The 22,121-nt window shown below is 41.3% G+C and overlaps 1 protein-coding gene across 1 annotated transcript in view; it reads right to left on the reverse strand.

The window, feature by feature from the left end:
- Positions 1-22,121, reverse strand: part of LOC115020216 (dystrophin) — a 227,062-nt gene that overhangs the window by 38,686 nt on the left and 166,255 nt on the right. The window contains 17 exon segments of the mRNA XM_029450175.1: positions 1,335-1,395; positions 2,536-2,599; positions 7,009-7,155; positions 7,832-8,100; positions 10,073-10,184; positions 11,687-11,843; positions 11,914-12,086; positions 15,168-15,357; positions 16,897-17,051; positions 17,305-17,516; positions 18,503-18,620; positions 18,728-18,897; positions 20,207-20,306; positions 20,459-20,557; positions 20,790-20,933; positions 21,522-21,647; positions 21,958-22,105. Of these exon segments, the coding sequence (XP_029306035.1) occupies positions 1,335-1,395; positions 2,536-2,599; positions 7,009-7,155; positions 7,832-8,100; positions 10,073-10,184; positions 11,687-11,843; positions 11,914-12,086; positions 15,168-15,357; positions 16,897-17,051; positions 17,305-17,516; positions 18,503-18,620; positions 18,728-18,897; positions 20,207-20,306; positions 20,459-20,557; positions 20,790-20,933; positions 21,522-21,647; positions 21,958-22,105 (2,445 nt within the window).

The raw sequence follows: 22,121 nt of genomic DNA on the forward strand, positions 1-22,121 counted from the left end.
GTCTGCCAGCATTCACCAGCGCACTGCAGCGCGGCCGGGAACTCAAGTGTTTTCAAGACATAATGAAGGAACTAATGTCTAAAGATGTGACATGTACAGTCATTTGGCGACAACAGTTTTAATATAATGTAAAGATGATTTGCTGTGTTATCTGAATATAGAGATGCGTAGATGGATGACCTTTTGGGTGGACAGTTGGTAAAATGTGGTAGGAAAAAAGGATTTAAATGTGCTAAATGTGCTAAATTAACCGTTGAAGGATTTCTTCAACGAAATACAGACAGACTAGACTCATATTAGATACCAGGCAAGCAGTTTAGGGATAAACAACGGAGTTAGCTGACAAGCAACACACTGCATCAATCCAGCTCAAAGTATTAAAAGTCAACATTTCAGCTGCATCTAACTTCCTTAAAGTGACCCTGCTGAAACAGGATGTTAGGACATGACTTTACACTGGGGTCTTGTGTTTCTGTTTGTGTGTATTACATCACGCAAAATACTTGTAAAGGTGAAAATAAATGTTTAATTGAGGGAAGTTGGATCTAACTCAAGATTTAAGTCCATATAAATCTTAAAAAAAACTTTTTTGAAATCCAAATGTTTTCACATATCCTGCCTTCATCGAGGTAGTGCCATAGATACTATGTAAAGAAAACTAAATACATATTTACATTGAGAGGATGCAGAAGTAGTGATCAGTGGGTAAATAGGTTGACTCTCTTTTCTTCTTCTTTGTTGGAGTTCTTTACCTACATGTTCTTGTACTATATGGTGTATAACAGAGATTATCCAATGGCGGAACATTCCATGGATATTAATCATCCAGTGTCTTTCCTGAAATATATAGATATTGAGAAGTCTATCCTCCTTTCTACATTGAGAAGTTTTAAATGAAGAACTAGACTTACACTGGATTATATTTGATAAAGAATACTACATTTATTTCAGGGATGAATTTATTAAGGGAACCACAGATTGACATTAAGATGAGTTTGCACTATTCATAAAAAAAAAGTATGATTCCAACTTCTTACCCACTGATTACTTTGCATGCATGTCTATGACACCACCCTGATAATAGCCAAAACACATTTTAAAATACTTTTGCTTAGGTTGGATACTTACTCAATGCACAGCACATTTTGTTTGTTACGATGTTAGTACACCCGAGTTAGAGAGTCATGCTCCTTCCATGACATTAAAAAACATCATTAACCAGTGTAGAACTAGTACTGACTAATTAGGTCAGAATGTGTGTTTCGACTAGTGGAAGTGGTACATAAATAACTTTGAGGAGATGTGCTGGCCACAGCTCAGAGGTCAGTACTTACTTGATGTAGTAGGGCACGTTGTTCGGGGAGATGCCCTGCTCGAAGGGGCTCTCTACAGATCCTGCCGAGACAGAGAAACACGCATTTTACAGCAGCATCAACATCCTGTGGGTCCAACAAAAGCATGCCCATCCAGAAAATGTGTGTGCAGCAAATACAAAAACATCACGCGTAATGGAAAGTTTTCTTCAATGTAATATGATAATGCAAAAACAGCAGAAAAAAAGGACTATTTGCTAATTATCTCACTTGTTATGGCACGACAACCATTAAAGCAGTGCTGTGCTTTCTGGGAATTGTCAGCACAGTTGGTATGCATGTCTGACCAATCAGATGGCTTGGCTGAAACTACCCACTGTATAAGCGTTATTGTGCCCCACGGGGAAAATTTGCAGCAGTTAAAAACAGAGCGATGCATCGCGGCACAACTGCCAGAACACATGCGGTGAATATACACAGAGCAGTACCATGAGGAAAACGTGTACATCGTACATTATAACCTCTTCACTGGGAATAGTGTCTCATCGTTAACCACTTTTTTTTTTTTACCCATGAGGGATATTTCAATCTATGGTTTGTGCTTTGATATCATATTTTATTTATGTAGTTGCTCTTCCACACTTTTCCACCATCTTACAGATTATGCCGTTGTTATTTAACAGCTTCATTTGTATCTGAAGTATCAAATTCACTTTTTGTTTCTACTTTTTCTTATTTTCTTCCCCCAAAGAAGCCATGTGTGAACCCAGGAGTGTAAGCAGGCAGGCCTACTGCCAGTCGAGCCGAGCTGACACTCAATCATGTGTATGACATCATCAAGGTTGGTGGAGGAGCCCGTGTTACGTCATGTAAAGTCCCAAAGGTGACCATCGCAATGAGGAACTTGTTTTACTATCCCGGCATAGGTTTATGTAATGAGACTAGAGGGTCAATCAATGAGCAGCCAGATGAGAGCGAGTCTTTATATACTCTTTCCCTCTTCACTTATTCAGTTATTCGGTGACCTGTTGACAGTCGAGTGCTGCGTCTCTCTCTGTCACTAATATCTCACCTATTGAGTGCCGCGGAGTGAGATGCTGCCAGGAAGTGGGTGCCTCATTTTGTCTCGTCTCTTTCTTACGCACACGCACGACCTGAGTATCTCTTGTCAATTTGCAGGCAGTTGTGTGTGCACATTTGTGTGTGAGAGTGTGTTAATCACCGTGGAAAAGGCCAAAGTCCCTGTGAGCGTCCGTCAGCTGCTTGAGATGTTCATTGATGGAGATCTGATAGAGAAAGATAGACAACATGAAGCAAGAACATACAATTCAAATTCAGTGCTTTAAATGATCTGTTTCCTCGGGAAAAGAAGAAATATAATCCAAGGTATTCATTTTAAGGCCACGAGAAAACCTTCAGGTCATATGCTTCCTCAAAGTAATGAATACATTCATCATGCGATGGCGGGAATACACTCGTGTGTCACAACAGTGAACCAAGACACGTGATATACTCAAAGAAAGAGCTGAGAGTAGAAGTACAAAGATGGGAAGACAGAGGGAGAGGAAGGCGAAGAGACACAAAGACAAGCATGGAAGAGATAATTGAATTTGTAGTGGAGGAATTAGAGAGGAAGCCTCCTGTGAGTCTCCTTCAGCTCTGATGGAGTTGAGATAATTGTTCCGAATCAGCACGACTCTGTAGGTACACACAGTGAGGCGGGATTAAGCCCAGCGGGTTGCACACGCTCGTCTACTCGCCCACTGACCCTGCAAACTGTTAGCTCGTCATTCATCTACTTTATGAAAATCTGAACTGATTCTCATGTTTTAACTTTATTTGAAGCCTGTAGGAAGGATTCCTCAGTTTTAAAAACAAAAACCTATATTCACACAGGTGTGGAGGGGAATATGTGATGTCCTAGTCATAAAAAGCAGAGGTCGGTACAGTATGTACGTGTATGCACATGTTTAACATTTGGTATTTTAAAAGGCCCTTCTAGGCACGGGCATTGGAGATTAGCAGCAGCTATAAATGCTGTGTAGTTGCATGGGATAATTGGAGCGCAATTCTCTACGTATGCTGAATTTCTCACTATCAAATATTCATCAAATAAAATAAAAAAATATATATCTTGGGCCTCAGGCCCCCTTCATCAATGCTAATTAAATATGTACAAAAAAAAAGAATCTAAGACACAAAATAGTGAGTTCAAATATATGGATAAAATCTAAAATAAAGTAAATGTGTGGTAGACAGGAAATGTATAATTATATGTATAACTATATGCAGTATATACAGCGGTGTAAACAGTAAGTACAATTATATAAAAGGTTAAGCTCAACAATAACAACAATAATAATAACAAATAATAAAAATGTGAATCATGTCAGCCATAATTCATGCAGATTCAAGAAATGCTATTTGTCACTACTCGAATGGATCTGAATCAAGCCTACGCTCATTACTATGTTCAATGATGTATGTGTTTCCAGGCAACACATACAGCTCTGGCCGGCATGCAGAGCTTTGGCAGACGCTGATTAGCGACAGAATTTTCCTCCAGGAAGGAAAAAAAAGTGAATAATTTGAAACTTAAAGGCGTCTCAACTTTCTGTGGCTGAGGGACTGAGATGGGTTATTACCGAGTCTGAGTGGACAGATAGGCTGTTTAAGGATGCAACCTTTCATCCACGACCCAAAGTAGAAGACTTTTAATGAAGAAGACATCGTCAGGGGAGTGTGTGTGTGTGTGTGTGTGTGTGTGATTCATGGTGACAGATGAAGATATGACAGCGATGACCATTCCTTTTTTTGGGGAGGGGGGTTGGCATTGATGTGACATGAAACCAATCGATAAAATTACCTTCGAGTCCACCTCACCCAATCCATTTCTGCCTGAGTTGCTTTTCCCCGTATCCACGGTAACCTAATTAAAATTGTACAAACGACAGGAGTGGGATTGTTGAGGAGGAATTTGTTGAAATTACTCAGATTGCGATATGTCCCCGCGCCAACCATCATCTTCGACCTTTAAAGCATGACAGAACGCTGTGAACCAACTAAAGTGACCTGAATGTGAAGGCACCACATACAAACACACACACACAACAAATGCACAAACACACACACACACACACACACACACACACACACACACACACACACACACACACACACACACACACACACACACACACCTTAAAATTAAGGCACATTAAATACAGCAGAAAACATGAAAGCACAAACGCACATTGGACACACTCACGCAGCCAGTGCTTGAGAACACATAAACACACAGACACAGACACACACACACACACACACACACACACACACACACACACACACACACACACGCACACACACACATATACACACACACACGCACAGTGATGCCAAAAATTCCTGGGCAAACATCCCGCTCCCAATGAACCACCTGCAATGGAAACTGACTTTTCAAAAACTGGCAGTTAAATCCTTTTTTTTGTCCAAATGAAATACTTAATTCTCTTCTTACCATTTTACACCAGTTCCTGCACATCAGTGTAAACAGAGAGAATAATCCTTTCCTGAGTGAAAATGAGAGTATGATGCAGTCTCTGCCGTATTTATCAAGATTCTAAAAGTGACAGATGAAAGTAAAACTGCTTCACTTTTACTCCTATCAAATGTATTTAGATTAAAACATGCTGTTAAAGTTAAGAGAGCTCCAGAGGTCTTTTAGGGCACAAACTGATTCTGCATATATTTGTTACATGTTTATGCACCAACCTTTATATTACTGGTTCTGTATTTTATTTTTATTATTTACAATTACTGTTGCTACTATAATTTCTTTGTGATTGTTTCCCCACCTCTTCCAGTATTTTAACTATTTACCCTCCCCCACATTAATTCCCCCCCACATTCAACTCAGTCCATCTTTTGCTCCATTTGCCTGACTGTTAACCTGTCTCTCTGCCTGTCTGTCCGTCTGACTATCTGTCATAATATAGATAATAACGTATGACAACGTCCTCCATTTTGGACTCAGAAGGTCAGCACTGTCAACATAATTTATATTAATCAACAGCCCAATTTCAACGGTCAAGGTTCACCAAAGTTGAACTTGACGAGAAAAATCTGTGTTTTTACTTCGTATTACGTGATTCGTTTTATGCAATAAATTCGTGATTGCAATAAAAGTCATTGGTCATGACAAATAATGTGAGCTGAAATATATGTATGATACAGAAGAGGGTAGTTTCAGCCTCCTATTTGTATTTAATTGAATGTTACATCACTTTTTATTGACTTATTTTTTACATCTTTCTTTTCTCCCTCTCCCACTGTGTGTGTGTGTGTGTGTGTGTGTGTGTGTGTGTGTGTGTGTGTGTGTGTGTGTGTGTGTGTGTGTGTGTGTGTGTGTGTGTGTGTGTGTGTAAAAGCATCTGATCATGTGCTATCTTCAGAGTGACCGACCGCCCGGTCCCATCACCGTGGTGTCACCACGGCGCCCGTCTCCCCCTGAGACTCCTCTGCATTAGTTGGTCCCTCTGGCAGCTGATTGGCTCTATATGTCACCCCCGGTGATAATCACTGTCTGACTTCCAGCATGGCTGCCACTGGGTTTATTGAGACTGATGGAGGCCCACTCTGTGCTGCCTCTGATCACCAATACATGGCGTGTGTGTGTGTGTGTGTGTGTGTGTGTGTGTGTGTGTGTGTGTGTGTGTGTGTGTGTGTGTGTGTGTGTGTGCGTTTGTTCTTTTCCTATCCTACAGCTTTCACACAGAGTAACACCTACAAACAAACAGGTTTTAGCATGAACAGATTAGGTTCGACTTGTTGGTTGCAAGGCCACATTGTCTACAATTTAAAAAACCCTGTATAAACACTATTGCCTTATCAGTGTTTAACAACTGTAACTAAACAAGCAGGCCTGTCAAGCATTGGAATTCTCCACATGTTGAAGTGGTGTGCATGGCTGTAGTAAGTGAGAAACTAAGGTTATTTTTGCCAAAGCCATAAACACGAGTGTATAGAAGGTCCACGGTCAATTGCAGCAAGAGAATCGGGATTTATCATTTGATCTAAAACAGCATCTCAGAGCCTGCAGAAATTTTAAGTTCAAGTTTGCGGCATCATCTACATTTCTCAAGGCATCGATCACGTCCAAGCTTGGAGAAAATAAACAGGAGCAAGACTCACAGGCATGCATTTAAACCAGGCATTTAAACGTATCTGTCTCAAGCAGGCTTTGAGTAAGTACTTTAACTTTAATATATCAACAGGCTCCCTTAAAATTTGCGTCATTTTGTGAGTTGTTGAGTTAGGGGAAAGATGTTATTTCTCACTGCATATCATTAATTTCCCACTGGTATTGCTTAATGCATAAAAACAACAATCTGTATTGGTGTTTCAGCATAATATTGTCCTGACCTTGTCATCATCATGATATGACAATAATCATTAAAAGTATGCTCTGTGTAGGAAGCACATTTTCTCACGTTAAAAATATGATACAAACAGATTATTTCAGCTGCAGCAAACTGCGTCAGCTCCCATCACTGCTCCACCTGGTGGATAGATAAACCGTTGCAATTGATGTCCACATAATGCGCCACAAAGGGGGTTACGAGCCATCCCGCGGGATTTGCTTTTAGCTAAGAACCTCACAAGAGACCAGCAGTGGAGGTGGCTTTATCTGTACCTGCAGCAGCCTCCAGCGCGTGTTGAGATCTTCAATGCGTTCCAGGTTGCTAGGCGACAGCTGGATGTCGGGGGGACCGAAAGTGGACGCCAACTGGTTCATGTGTATTACGTCATCCTTAATCAGAGCGATCTCGTCCTGGAACTCCTTCAAAAGCACACACACACACACACACGGTCAGATTGTTAGAAGCCCTCGGTTTAGTTCCTGCTGTAACAGTGAGAAACAGTTGCATCCATCACGTAGACCCCACGTCTTCTGCTTGTTTAATCCTTGCTGATGTAGGTTACACTGACAGGCTTAAGTAGGATAAATGCAACTTTGCTACCAGAGTAACATTAAAGAGGAAAAACTCACTTTCTCAGTGCTTGTGCACATACGTTTGGAGTGCCGCCTAACCCACAAACTGTATAATAGGACAACCCAGTCCGTTATTATGGGATGCCTCAATCAGAGAACATGGGATTCAGATTTGGCTCCCCTTCCTACGTGACATGCAGGCTCATTAAATATGCCGCCGGCCTTCTGTGTCTCCACCAATGGTTTGATAACTACCTGTGCAATTTTTTCTTGTAAGCCAATCAGAGCAAGCAACAACACTTAAGAATGTAATTGAAAAGAATGTCATTCTCTTCCAGCGTACAGATTTGTACTTAAGCAGAATCTTAAGTACAAATCAAACCTGAATCAAGGTTCTAATAAGCTTCTGGACGTCGTTCTTCTTCTCTGTATTAGAACCAGATATACACAAATGGCATACGCATCTTAGAATAGCAAGAAAACTTAAATGAAACATGTTACATTTAAAGACACTCAATCTGACCTTGACTCTGTCGATGTGCTCTGGCAGGGAGTCAATCAGCAGGTCACCAACAGGTTCCCACGCCTCCTTCACCATCTCGGCCTGTCTCAGCTGTCCGTCCAGAAGGTCCTCCGCCTCCTGAAGCTCCATCAGCCGATCCAGAGCCAGCTCCAGCCTCCTCTGCCAGTTGGCCCAGTCGGCGTTGAGCCTGTCCCACCTGGTCACCACGTCATCTGCTTCCTTGCGTAGGACTCGCCCCACGTTCTGGGCACGCTCCTCCGGGCTGATATCTGAGGGATGTAGAAAAAAGAAGTGCTGAAAAGAACATCTGGGGACAATGAAATGGTAAAGTAACTTTATATAGCGCCTTTCTAGTTTTCCAGCAACTCAATAATGCTTTTACACTACATGTAAACATTTATTTAAAATGAATTACAATACTCTGTGGGTGTCACTTTTAACCATGTAACCATGTAATCTCAATTCATATTAAATTGCGTTTAGTGTCATATACTCTGTACAATGACATTTTTAATTAACCTCTCTGAACGCTGTATACCGGGAAATGCATAAATGCATAAAGAAAGAAATAAAAGAAAAAAAAGAAAGAACACTATATTTACACACAATATACAGAAGAGACAGATCTGACAGTGAGTAAATGTATGTTAGAGTGCAGTGAGAGTGTGTATGAGTATGTGTGATAGTGATATTCATCTTTATGCAGATGATACTGTTTTTTACTGGCAGGGAGTTTTTTGATAAGAGATAAGTTTTGATTCAAAAGTTGCTGAACTCTGATTGGTTCATGGCAGTGCATGACATCACCTGCTTCATACCAGTAAAGAAAGCACAAAGGATCAAATACCAAAAACCTCCCATGTGAAATAACTACAACTGTTCCAACCGTGAGACATTCGTAAGAAAAGTGGCTTTCAAGACCTTTACATAAAATGTCCATTTCCAAACATAATCCTTCCACAACTGTGTTCTAATAAAATTTAAAGCAACGTTATATAACAATTGTACCTTAAAATATCAGCTACACTGACTTTTTAAGGGGAGAATGCTGCTTCTGTCAGTCCCACTCTCATCGAACAGCTGTTCTTGCTCTATGAAACTTTGTTTTTTGATCATTCATAAGTAATGTCATTTTAACAAATGCACATGTAACGTTACAGCTGTCCATATTTATGACAGTGGTGTATAAGTGAATTGAACTCTGAAACTGTCGGGGCGCTAAATCGCAAAAATAACATATCTGACAATAAGAGCTTTAAGAATCTATTCATTTGTATGAATAAATGTAGATCAAATGAATAACTTTCATTTTACTGTGTAGAAATCATGTCCCAATGAGGAGAAAATGCTGCATATCGTCATTACTTAGTATGCATTGAATGTCTCTACCTGTTTAAGATGTGGATTTGGGTTACTTTTTTTAAAGCAACCAAAAGCATAAACATTAACTGCGACAATAAAGGCCAGCTCCTGAGAGGCTGTCTCATTTATATGTCAAAGCACTCAGGCTGTTTGTGGAGACACGGGTTATCTTTTAGGAAAGCCAGCAGAATTTAAACCAAGCATAATGTCACATACTCAAAAGCACCGTGTCAATTCAGCTTTTTAGACGTCCCCAACCGCTGCCGCTTTGAAGGTCAAATTTCAGAGACGGAACGACTTTCTAAGAGGAAGTAAGTGCTTGTATCCCTTTGACGTGGCAGTGATTAGCAGCTGGAGTTCAGCCTTTTCTTTCGTTGTTCTTCCAGTGTGAATGAGTTGCTTGTTGAACGGGTTTAATGGGCCACAGCTAAAGTTCAGCTGTTTTCTACTAGCCTGGTAACCGGGCTGCTGCCATGGTGTACAAGGTGCTGCAGGGAAGCCTATACGTGTGCATTAACCCATGTGTGGTGGATCCCAGGCTGTTACTAGGGTCCAACGTTCACTATGTGAGTCAGAGACGAAGGGACAAGGAGCTTTGGGAGACCGGACTTCAAGTGTTGGAGCTCATCACGGTGCTTACTCTGCTATTTCTTGTGTTTCTACATTTAAATTGAAGTTACAAGGTGTGTTCATAAATGTTTCTTTGTTATAATAGCCTAACCTAAGGAACACAAAAGCTTTATATACGCTATATGCAGAATTGTCAGGGAATAATCATGTTTGGAGGCGTGTGTGTGTGTGTGTGTGTGTGTGTGTGTGTGTGTGTGTGTGTGTGTGTGTGTGTGTGTGTGTGTGTGTGTGTGTGTGTGTGTGTGTTACCTCTCTGCTCAGGTGATGGTGTTTCTCGGGGCAGCTCGGACAAGAAGACCCCCACATCGTCTAGAGCCTTGGTCACTACTGGCTCTTTAGCTCTCAAGTCCCTTCTTAAGCCCTGTGAAACGCAAGCAAACAGGAAATATAAAAAAATAATGATTTACTGAAGTACTTGAAGAGTGTAGTTATTACGGTGGTCCCAAGATAAAACAGCCTAAGAGCTCCTGCTGCAGAGACGCCAACATATCACTGCAAGATGTAACAAATCAAGTGCTTTACATAATTACGATAAAATACAAGTTGAAAAGGTTGTTGTTGGAAAGTTTGCAGGTATTCTGTGTTTCGGTAGAATAATGCAAAACTAAAGTGTCCTTGTATCCGAGTGGCTCCTCAAACTAAAACATGTCTTCATTTATTATGAAATGCTTTGACTAAAAGCCTTTTCTAATGCATATCTGCAAGCACTCACCATTTTGCAGACTCATTGTAGTTTCGCACATGAAATGACCAAATCAGCAGAGCCAATCATCTCGCTTTTTTGCATAAAATGGGTTTTAAATTTAACCTGTGCAACTATACTTTGTCTTTGATTTACATAATGTTAAGCAGAGAGACATGAAGTGTAAGAATCTATATGCATCTGTGTGGTTGTAAAGCCCAAATATTGCAGTCAAATCTAGCTTTGTTTAAACAATTCATCAATTGAGAATTATTACCAATGGAGACATGATTACAAGATAAATATTTTGGATATTAATCCAATTTTGGCACTGACTGGGTGATCATGATTTAAGCAACCTCAAATGTAAATGGTTGCTTTTGCAACGAAACCACAAAACTCTCACTGCACTGCTGAGCTCAGGGCTCTGGGTAGAGGTTCCTTCTGTTGGGACTCTGAGCTACACTTTCTGGAAGCAAACAGTGACTAGAAGCCATTGTTGGCTTCAAATTTTTGTTTTATTACTAATAACTAAAAACATCCACTTGTGGAACAGAAGCAAATACACATGCCTTGTATTTTCAGCCCAACTCCACAAACACCTGCAGACAAGCAGTGTGTCTGTCTGTGTCCCACTGAGGCTCAATTCCAATCCGGCCCCGACACCCTCTCATAACTACTTCTACTCCGTTTGAGCGTTCGTGTGGAGGGTCCGCCATATTAGGTGCCGTTTCAAACCAAATAGCGGGGAGTGGAAGTTATAAAAATGTTTGTGTCCGTCATGGAACACACTGTATACAAATAGCTCCGTGCAAACATTTACTCATAAACTGCGCAAACTAAGAAAGATGTTTAATATTGTCATACAGACGTATTTTTATCTTTTACTTAGGATCAAATATACGCGGTAGACGTGTTCACTTGAATGTACAGTTGAGAGTTAATAACGAGAAGAGCTTTACAAAGAGGCAGAAATGCCACTAGAGAATTTGGAGTTTTATTATTATTATTATGATTCTTCCGGGAGATGCTGATACGTCACTATGGTCACGAAACTTATGACCTTAAAGAAGGGAGCCTCATTCAGCTGTGTGACTACAAACAGAGTTCACTCTGTGTCGGAGTGGGAGGGAGTAGGGCCCGGATTGGAATTGGGCTCTAGTGTGTGTGTTTCCTCCTACCCGGTGTGTGTCCAGCTGTGTCTGCACAGCGGGGATGTCGCCCCCTACAGGCGGCTCCTTTTCCAGCTGTTGACTTTTAAGCCTCAGCCAGTCTAGCAGCTCCTGCAGCGACATGTGGAGCCTCCTCCACGGGGCCATCTCTGAGTCCAGAAGGGCCCTTGAAACACATAAAAGGCGTTTAGATAAGCTCCATGATTCCAGCACACAGACTGAGCCCCTCCCCTCACCTCATGCTGAGGGTCTTGTCGCGCAGGTCGTTCCAGCGCTGGCTCATGTTGTCCAGACGTCTCTGGAGCAGAGCGCCGTCCTCAGAGTCCCCCAGCGAGCCCACAATCCTCTGCCCGTTCTCATCCAGGGAGTGATACATCTCTGTGTGGCTGTCAATCTCTGCCTGGAGGTCCTGGTGACACATAGTCGGTGGAAAAAAGCAAGTGGAGAAATTCTGTTGAAGCACACATTTTATTTCCTCGGTAATAGCAGCCATATTTCTAGGAATGTTCTGCTCAGTAATGGGAACAGGATCTGAAAGAGGGATTTGCTCTGTAAAAGCAGCAACTAGCAGTAATGAGCCACCATGAAGGGCTTAATGTGTTGTGAATAGAAGCTTCTGAAACACTCAAATGTCATGATGTGTATTCAGCCTGGAATCAGTTTGTTACTTCGACGGCGGTGGTCTCACCCGTGTACATTATTTCCGACAAACAATGCATTACTGAAACTTTTAATGTTCCGGTTACACACTTAGCAAAGCGAAAAGGGAATAAATTTAATTTCGGTGAACACTTCCTGTTTGGGAATGTCGCAGAAGAATACCAAAGGTTCAGCAGGTTGGTGCATTGAAAGCAAATGAAATGCTAATGTCGTTCACATGGCAGGCCGTTCACTTTACCTGAGCACTACTTCCTCTCCGCGTCGTCGATGTGCCGTCAATCATCACGTAAGTTGCCGTCATTTTCTTTCGCATGATATAAACGCTTGGTGGTCAAACGTCCAGGTCGATGGACAACGTTTCCCTGATTTCCAATTTCCAAATAATGTTAAGACGTCGGCCATTTTATCTGCCCAGAGAACTCACCAGTGGTTTTTGTCGTTGCCCTTTACATTTACCCCGACGCAAATACACTGCTGTCGTTTATTTACTTTGGTCTGGTTTCTCTTGTGGAGCATAAATGGACTAAAACTGCACTTCGTTGTGCAACTCTGTGTGGCAAAACGACAAGAAGTCATCCTGAATAAACTGAACTGTTAATAAGTCATTAACAACCTGGCAACCCAACGTTTGTTCTCATCTATAAAGCATTAGTACATTATTTAATAAGCCATTACCTGCCGTTACGAAAATGTTATAATAGTTACCTCATTAGAGATAAATGTAACATTCAAGCATATTACTAGTTACTTTTGTTTTGACTTTATATTATAATGACCTATATATATTCCTCTCAGTCATGCTGTTAGAGCAATGCGAAAAACACTTTCCACATGTTCTCCATGACACTAATAGAAAGAAAGGTGTTGTGTTAGTCTCAGAGGTGGAAAGTAACTAAGTACTTAAGTATTGTACCCAAGCACAATATTGAGGCACCAGTGGCTCCAACGTTTCAGAAAAAGCAGAGTCTGTCTCACATGGGTTCATTAAATAACAGCTTCAGGCCAAACTGTACCTCACTACTAGTGTTCATCACACGTTTTTTAACATTATCAATGTGAAAAGTTGATTAAAGCGTCGCTAGAAATAAAGAAAATACCGTTAAAGGCTGTTACACTGGCTGGTAGTTTTAAGATAAAATAGATAACATGATCATTTTAATGATGAGCGGAAGAATGAGTCATTGCATCAAAGAATAGAACCAATAGAAAGCAGTGATGACAGAGAGAGAGTGCAGTCTGGCTTATGCATTCAATTTACTTTGAGAAACTTTCCCCTGTGATCTAAATGTTCTGATCCCTTTGAATCAATCACAGCCCCTTGATGTCTTCACTTTATATTGTGATTATAGGAGAATCAGCTCACTGTTAGACTTTCAGTTTATATGAAAAGCTCTCTTGTCCACAATGTGTCATTTTATTGTTGAAGAAGCAAAGCCTGAAAAAAGCAAACATTTCTAAATCAACTTTTTTGTCAAACATCTTATGTAATAACGTCAAAATTATTTTTATAATAGTTGACACATTCTATTATTATTATTATTATTATTATTATTATTATTATTATTATTATTATTATTATTATTATTATTATTATTATTATTATCATTATTATATATAATGTCTTCATTTAGGATTACAATGCGAAAGAACAACACTTGATTTTCTTTCCTAACCTGAACATTGTAGACCTTCCTGCGCAGCATCCTCAAAACTTTACTCTGGAATCCCAAAACTAGACGTCAAAAAGAAGAAGAGGCTTCATCTTCTGCTTCTTCTAGTCCCTCAAGATGAGCTCCCAATGTGAATGCATAAGTGTGCCCTCTGTTTAAATGTGTGTGTGACAAAGAGAGAGATTTGGAGATGAAGAGGAAGGGGAGGGAGCGTTAGTTACCCTTAAAGAGGGATACAGAGTTGCAGGGTGTGAGTCAGAGTGAGTTTGAATGACAGAGAGGGTGAGAAAGAGAGAAGAGGAGGAGAGGGAACTTGAAAGGGTGCATAAAACGATGAGTGCGCTCATTTTCCAATTAAACGTTATCTGCGTGCAGCGCTGTAGCTTGTGAGTGTGTGTGCACTCCCAGGATGCTACGCCGCGCTGCCGTCCGCCATTATAATTGGACACAGAAGACTATCTCAGCTCTGCATACAGTGCTGCTGTTGTACTGTGTGTTCGCGTGTGGGAAAAGGAAGTGTCTATCTGAAAGATTTATTTCCAAAATGGTGCATGTGTGTTTCCTTTACAGTATGTACGGTGTGTGTGTGTGTGTGTGTGTGTGTGTGTGTGTGTGTGTGTGTGTGTGTGTGTGTGTGTGTGCATCGTGCACACGCCGTTCCACCAGAGTGTGTGTGGGTGCAGGGTGAGGGCCGAGGGTCAAAATATGTTCTCTTGCAGAACAGAGCCTTCCCTTCAACACCCACAATGCAGTAGGGGGATTTTGCATTTGTCTGCCAGGCACTGACTGGCCAATGAGATCTCTGTATGCTGCCAGGTCAGCATTCCTGTCATACCAGCCGGGCCAGAGAGTCAAGGAAGAGAGTCTTCAACTCTGGGTCACAAACTGGAAATACACTGGATGTCTAATCCCATATGACAAAATGTTTTAATCATTAATATTTTTTATTTTTGTTTGGATCCCTGCTGTTTGCAGGACTGCGACATTTTTCCACAGTGAAGTCTGAGTCTGTAGGTGATGTGTTCTGACATACCAAATTATTCATCTTCTGTTCCAAATAAATCATTATTCCTGCAGCCACAGACATAACATGGATCCCTTGCTTTAAAGAATCGTAATATAAGCATGTCATTCAGTTACCTCTTAATATCGTGTCCTACCTTCCACTGTGCCAGCAGGTTCCTGGCTGCCTCCGGCTGCTCCTGCATTCTCTCCTTGTTGGTGGCATCTATCAACACGTTGCAGGTCGTCTCCGCCTCCGTCAGCCAGTTGAGGAACTTTTCCAGGTTGAGGTAGAACTGCTGCAGAAGCTTCAGAGCTGCCTCCAGAGCCGCTTCTCTGTCCAAAACCCTGGAGAGACGCAGGACGAGATGTCACCAGGGTCAACATAAAATAAAAATGTTCAGGTTAAGTTTGACCCAAGACAATAAGGCTAATACAGAGATTTACATGTTTCATTTCCCACAACATTTAAAATGTATAGTCTTGAATTCCGCCAGAGATATTAGTCATTTATTTAAATCCCTTTTGCAGACATGAAGGACATTAGCAAGATCAGTTCTGTGAAATAAGTTTGTAGAAATATGATTTAGGCTTTATGAATAAATGGTAAATAGACTGCATTTATAAAGCATTTTACTCGTCTTTGCAACCACTCAAAGTGCTTTTTACAACATTTGTCAACATTCACACACATTCATTACTAGGTGCCACACACACACACACACACATACACACACACACATTCATTACAAGGTGCCACACACACACATTCATTACAAGGTGCCACACACACACACACATTCATTACAAGGTGCCGCACACACACACACACACACACATTCATTACAAGGTGCCACACACACACACACACACATTCGTTACAAGGTGCCACACACACACATTCATTACAAGGTGCCGCACACACACACACACACACACACACACACACATTCGTTACAAGGTGCCACACACACACATTCATTACAAGGTGCCACACACACACATTCATTACAAGGTGCCGCACACACACACACACACACACACACACACACACACACACACAGAAAAAGAAAGAGCTTGGATGCATTTATGTAAAAACAAGCGTGAATCCGCAATAACTGCGGATATCATATGTGATAATGTAATTATTTGAACCATCATGTGTGATTTTATTTACCATTTAATACTTATTTTACTTGCCAATTTAAAAATGTATCATTTCAAGCCTTTTCCTTTTATACGCCGCAGTTTATAAGCCGCTTACAACTCAAAAGAGCATCCGATAGCTTAGCTGATCAAGATGCAAGTGAGAATAAATGTTTTTATTTGCAAAATAGAGCCAACTCGTACCAGTTTGTGTTACATACGATACGGTATTTTGGCTTCACCATTGACTTTTAATGCATGGGGTGGCAGCGTGAGAATATTTTTCTAAAGATAGATAGCATATGTGTACCAGTTGTATGTAGGTTCAAGCTGTTAGATAAGCTATCTGGCAGTGTATGGCTTGTGGGGGCTGCGTATCCATTCATGTTCTGGCTGCGCTATAGAGATGGAAACGCTGGCACGGCGGCACGGCCCGAGTCTCACAATGCACCACAGAGATGGAGACTGATGAGTCGTTAATGGCCCATCAGTGCGAACAAAAGGATCCAGGCGTTCTTCGGCGTGGGATTTAGAGAAAATAGTACCCCAAAAGAGCCTGTCGGTGCTGGTGTTAAAGGCAGACAGTTATGAATGCCATACACAGAGATACAACACTACATCATCTGCATAATAATGAGTCGAAGTTCCATTTGCAGAAGCACAGAAGCACTCGCTTATTTTGTCTTCAAACTAGTTGTAGAATGTTCTTTTTATATACAGTTTGTGTGTGTGCGTCGTTACCGATTGTTGATGTGTGTCCAGGTGGCCACCATGTTGTCGTTGACCTGGGTGACTCTGTGCGTGTCATCGTTGGCGTACAGCGAGAGCAGTTTGTCAGCCAGTGCATTGGTTCCATCCACCTGACCCTGCCACTGCTGCAGCTCCCTCACAAAGATCTGAGGAAGGATATGAGTGAAGAAAGAGAAAAGAAAAGAAGGGAATATGACAAACTGATTCACTCTCGCCAATCTAAATGTCTTTTGAGTCATCCCCAGAACGAGTAATATCATATTTTTGAGCCATCTGTTTATGAATATCACATGCAAGGTGGAAAAACAGTGTGTGCATCTAAATTCGGAGTTATTATTATGCTAATTCAGACAGCAGAAATTGGAGATTCTGGACATTCATGCAATCGGTGAGCCCAACCTTCAGTTCAGCGTTTTGTTTCTTCAATGCTTCCACCGTGTACGTGATTTCCTGCCAGGACTCCAGCCTCTCACTAGCCCGCTTGATGAGAGGATCCACTCCCTGCTTGGCATCCAGCCAGTCAGTTGAGTCCTGCAGCATGTTGTGCAGCTGCTTCGTCCTATCGGAGAGTTTGGTCTGAGAGTCTTCCCAGTGAGTCTGAAGCCTGTCAACTACAATTACAGAAAGAAAGATACTTGCTTTTCTTTACTGTAGTTTATAGTCTGTGTTTGTCTGTGGCATGCATCCATTAGCTATCGTGTCGTTTTGGAATACTACCACTGGAGGGTGCTTAACATTGATACATGTTTTTATTTCTCCACAGCCTGGCTTTATGTACTGAAATGTATACCTACCTAGAGCAACGGTGAGACTTGGAGAAAAAGTACAAAAAGCCCACTCAAAATCTCAAAGGCATGAATCATAATTGTACACTATGGAGGGATAATAATTAAGGATTGGCAGCCATTCTTTTTCTAGTGAGACACAGAGGTTTTGAGCAGGTATACATTTTTAGTAGAAAAGTGGCATTGCGGAAAATTGCATGCTTGGGCTCATGCAATACCTATTTTAAAGAATATGACTATATAAATCTATATCTGTACACCAACAGTGTGTGTGTGAAGGAACATGTCACCCAGCGAGTGGCTCATTGATGTTTCTTTTATAGTTTTTGGATGACAATGGAGCTCTCTGGCACAGAAGAAGACATATCAGGCTTTAATACACACACAATACTTGTTACTAAATGCATTTATTGTTGGCTCTGCACATTAGTTGAAAACAAGAAGGAGTTAGAAGAGTTATCTTTTAAGGTGCTCCTGTTTAGTGGGACAAAATATTGGAGCATGAAATGGAAATTTCAATAAACCACCATGGACGAAATCATGGATGAAATGTGCAGCACTTTTTTACTTGATAGTTAAAAAGTTTAACCAAAAATGTATACATCATTTATATATATATATATATATATATATATATATATATATATATATATAATTTATAACTCATTCAAAGCCTATTATATAATAAATAACTAATATTTCCTCGCATATAGCCTTCCTCTTGGAGGAATAAACCCGTCATCTTGCAAACTCAATCTTTTGTGTGTGTGTGTGTGTGTGTGTGTGTGTGTGTGTATGTGCGAGAGACATACTGCGTTCAGTGATAGCGTTGCGGGTCTCCTGGTTGCTGGTTTTATTCTTCAGGTTCTGGGCCGCTGTGACCTGTCTATCCAGGAGGGGGCGCCGCTGGTCGAGCTCTTGAAGAGACACCTGAAAATGTTGGTTTATTATCACGTTAATTAGTGCACTTTAGCGGATAAAATGAACGGTTTCCCTCAGTGTTTGCTGTAAACAACAGAGATGTCTGAAGTGCTGACCTTGAGCCCGCTGATGTTGTCGTTGATGTCTTCGAGGTCAGCCACCACCACACGCTTGTTCTGCACCATGTTATCCAGCATGGTCAGCCAATCGGTGAGCTCTGCCCAGGACTTGTTGAACTGAGCCAGCGCAGCAGATTCCTGCTGGGAACTTCCTGTCAGGCTTTCATCTGGGAACACACAAAATATTTAAACCATTTATTCATGTCTGCTTATAAACAGGAACTCTCCCTCTCTTTCTAGCTCTGTAATTTCCTAACTCAGTATCAACGAGTGGAAATACCTCAATGTAAAAATGTCTACTGCACTTTATAATAACTGTACTTGCTATTAAGCTGCTACCCTAAACCTTGTGATTAACCTTCACGGCATTATTCGGAACCACTTTGAGCATAAGGTCTCATTGTTTGCCGATGACTTACTTCTTAACATGTCCAATCCTATTTCTTCCGTTCCACATATTCTTTCTACTCTGCAGAAGTTTGGTAAATTTTCTGGTTACAAACTCGATTTGGTTAAACGTTTAAATACTTATATTTATAAAAAAATCTTATTATCTTAGTTAATCTTATCCTTTTTTGGGGGGAAACAGAGGACAGTGCATCAGGAAAGACTTTCTATAAAGACCAAAAAAACTAGGCGGAATGGCTATCCCCAACTGTCTTTACAACTATTAGCCAAGTAACATACAAAAGATAATTAATTAGATCTACCAGCTAATTTAAGTCCTATATAGCTACAGGAGGACAAATCTTACGGCCAGTTCTCTCAGTCTTATTGTGTGTTCATCTCTCGCCATAAATGGGAAATCCGTTACGTCCAACCCCATTGTTTCTCATAGAATAAAAACCTGGTTCTGATTAAGGAAACATTTGGGTTCACAGGAAGCATCGATCTTTAGTCCCCTCACCTCTCACTCTGCCTTTACTCCTTCTTATACAGATACAGCATCTCAATTATGGCATAGAAATAGAATCAGATGCACAATAAAACATTTTCCTTTCTTTTGAACGACTCAGACAGCAGTTCATGCACTTCTTTCAGTACCTGCAGATAAGACACTTAACTCAGAAAGGTTTTTGTTCCTTCCCAAATTTATCCCCAACATCTCCAATTGACAACCTTCTAGATTTAAATCTGAATACTAAAGGTATAATCTCCTCTCTCTACACATTAATTGGCTCTATAAATCCCCAAAATCTGGCCCTACTAAGGAAAGGGAGCAGCAGCTGGACGTGCACTTGTCAGAGGTTGAAAGGGATGGAAGACTTCTTCCCTTGTTGCTCCACATGGATTTATCCAGTTTAAGGTCTTAAACCAACTCCACATTACTAATTTAACCTCAGTTCTAGCCCTAACTCCAATCATAAATCCTCTGAAGTTGCATTACATTACACAGTGATGACTGGCTAAAAATACCCAAATATCATTATGTCTACACATCAACTGGCACACAAACTGAAGAAAAATAAGTCTTACTGGCTTTTTTGACCACTAGCAGAGCAGCCATCCTCTCCTTATGCTGTCGCACCAGCTCCAGGATCACAGTCCAGTCTTCCCTGAGCTTCACATACTTAACCTGTCACCACACACACACAAAGTCACAGTCAAAATCCACAACAAGAGCAATCAAAGGCTTTTATTTTGATAAGGTAGGAGATATGAAAAAGCATATATGCCACATGCAAACGTTGGTTCCTTTTGGGTCCTTAGGGTGTTGGATTTCCTCACCTTGTCTGGTTGGCTGGGAGCACTGTCCTTGTACAGTCGATCGGCTCGCTCCAAAACAAACTCCACCTCTGGCTGCTTGACTTGCACTTCCTCAATGAGCTTGAGAAACAACACAAGTTTAGGATATATAGTGTAAAAGGATTTATTCAAAACGACCGACATTTACTTTTTTGAAATTCTGCATTTTAAAAATCGGTCAATATAATGTTATATCATTAATACTCATGTGAGCCTCAAATGATTTGGTAGTGAGGGTATGTGTGTGTGTGTGTGTGTGTGTGTGTGTGTGTGTGTGTGTGTGTGTGTGTGTGTGTGTGTGTGTGTGCCCTACCCTGGGCTCCTCAGGGTTTTGCTCTAGCTTGGCCCTGGAGTTGGACGCCCAGGCGGACAGGCCATCCAGCTGACCCTGGAACTTCTCCAGCTCCCTCAGCAGACCCTCGATCTCCAGCTGACGCTCAGGCAGAGCCCTGGACACCTAAACAAGGACAGGCTGTGTTATATTCAGGTAACATTTAAAATGACTAAGGGGAGTTTGGATTGGGTTGACCTACGAGTCTAATGGCTGTGATATTTGAGATACGAGTTAAGCCATCATAAGGCTGTACTACTCAACACTAAAACGACCATCTTGCAGTTGTAGGCCTCTGCTCACCGCTCATGTTGCAGTTTAAATCCAAGTCTGTCCAAAATGTCATCACGTCATCAATTTATCCCAGGTCCCAGTGACCTTTACCTTTGAGCACCAAAATGTAATCGGTGCATTCTCTTAGCCAAGTGGATGTTTGTGCCAAATTTGAAGAAATTCCCGACAGACGTTCCTGTAATATCGCGTTCACTACAATGGTTGTGGCCTGTGTGAACTCCTGAGAAAAATATATGTCTACTTAGCTGCTGGATGCTTCTAAATATTTACCAGCTGCTCTCTAACTGCATCTGTCTGATGCAATACATGATGGTGTATCATCTTATAGCTCGGCACGGCTTTGTTCTGATGAGAATAGCTGAATATTAACAAAGCGCTGGAGAGCTGTGAGATGCAGTATTCACAGTGACAGCTGCTGACCTGAGCCCAGCGACTGTTGATGATCTTGATGTCCTTCTGTCTGTCAGCAGGAAGTGTTATTTGTCTGAATCTGGAGTTCAGATCCTCCATCACCGCATTCTTGGCAGGAAGCTCCTCTACACGTGCCTGAAACACACACACACACACACACACACACACACACACACGCTCTTTCAATATCATTATGTAAACTCACACAACCAAATGCACACTCACAGTTAAATGTTTTCAATGAAACATTATAGCATCTCATTGGAAACCATAATACCCTCTCGATTAAGTTAAACAAACCAAAATACACGTATGCACCTGCTCAGTGTAATAATAAAGAGCTGTATCTAATTTACACTATGACAGCAGCTAAATTGAATTACGGCGCTCCACACACGCCCACACAGTGGCTCATTATAACTGCTGTGTTGTATCTTGATGGTACCTGGACTTTCCCTAGAGTGTCTCTGATGTGACGTGGCTCTGCAGGCTGCAGAGGGATGGCCAGGACATCCTCCGCTTTGTCCAACCAGCCCAGCATGGAGCCCATGTTCTCCTGCAGCTCTGCAGTCGCCGTGCGTGCCTCTGAAGACCTGCAGCAGTGCAGGG

The sequence above is a fragment of the Cottoperca gobio genome, chromosome 2 (genome assembly GCF_900634415.1).
Source record: "Cottoperca gobio chromosome 2, fCotGob3.1, whole genome shotgun sequence".
In the NCBI taxonomy this organism is placed as follows: Eukaryota; Metazoa; Chordata; class Actinopteri; order Perciformes; family Bovichtidae; genus Cottoperca; species Cottoperca gobio.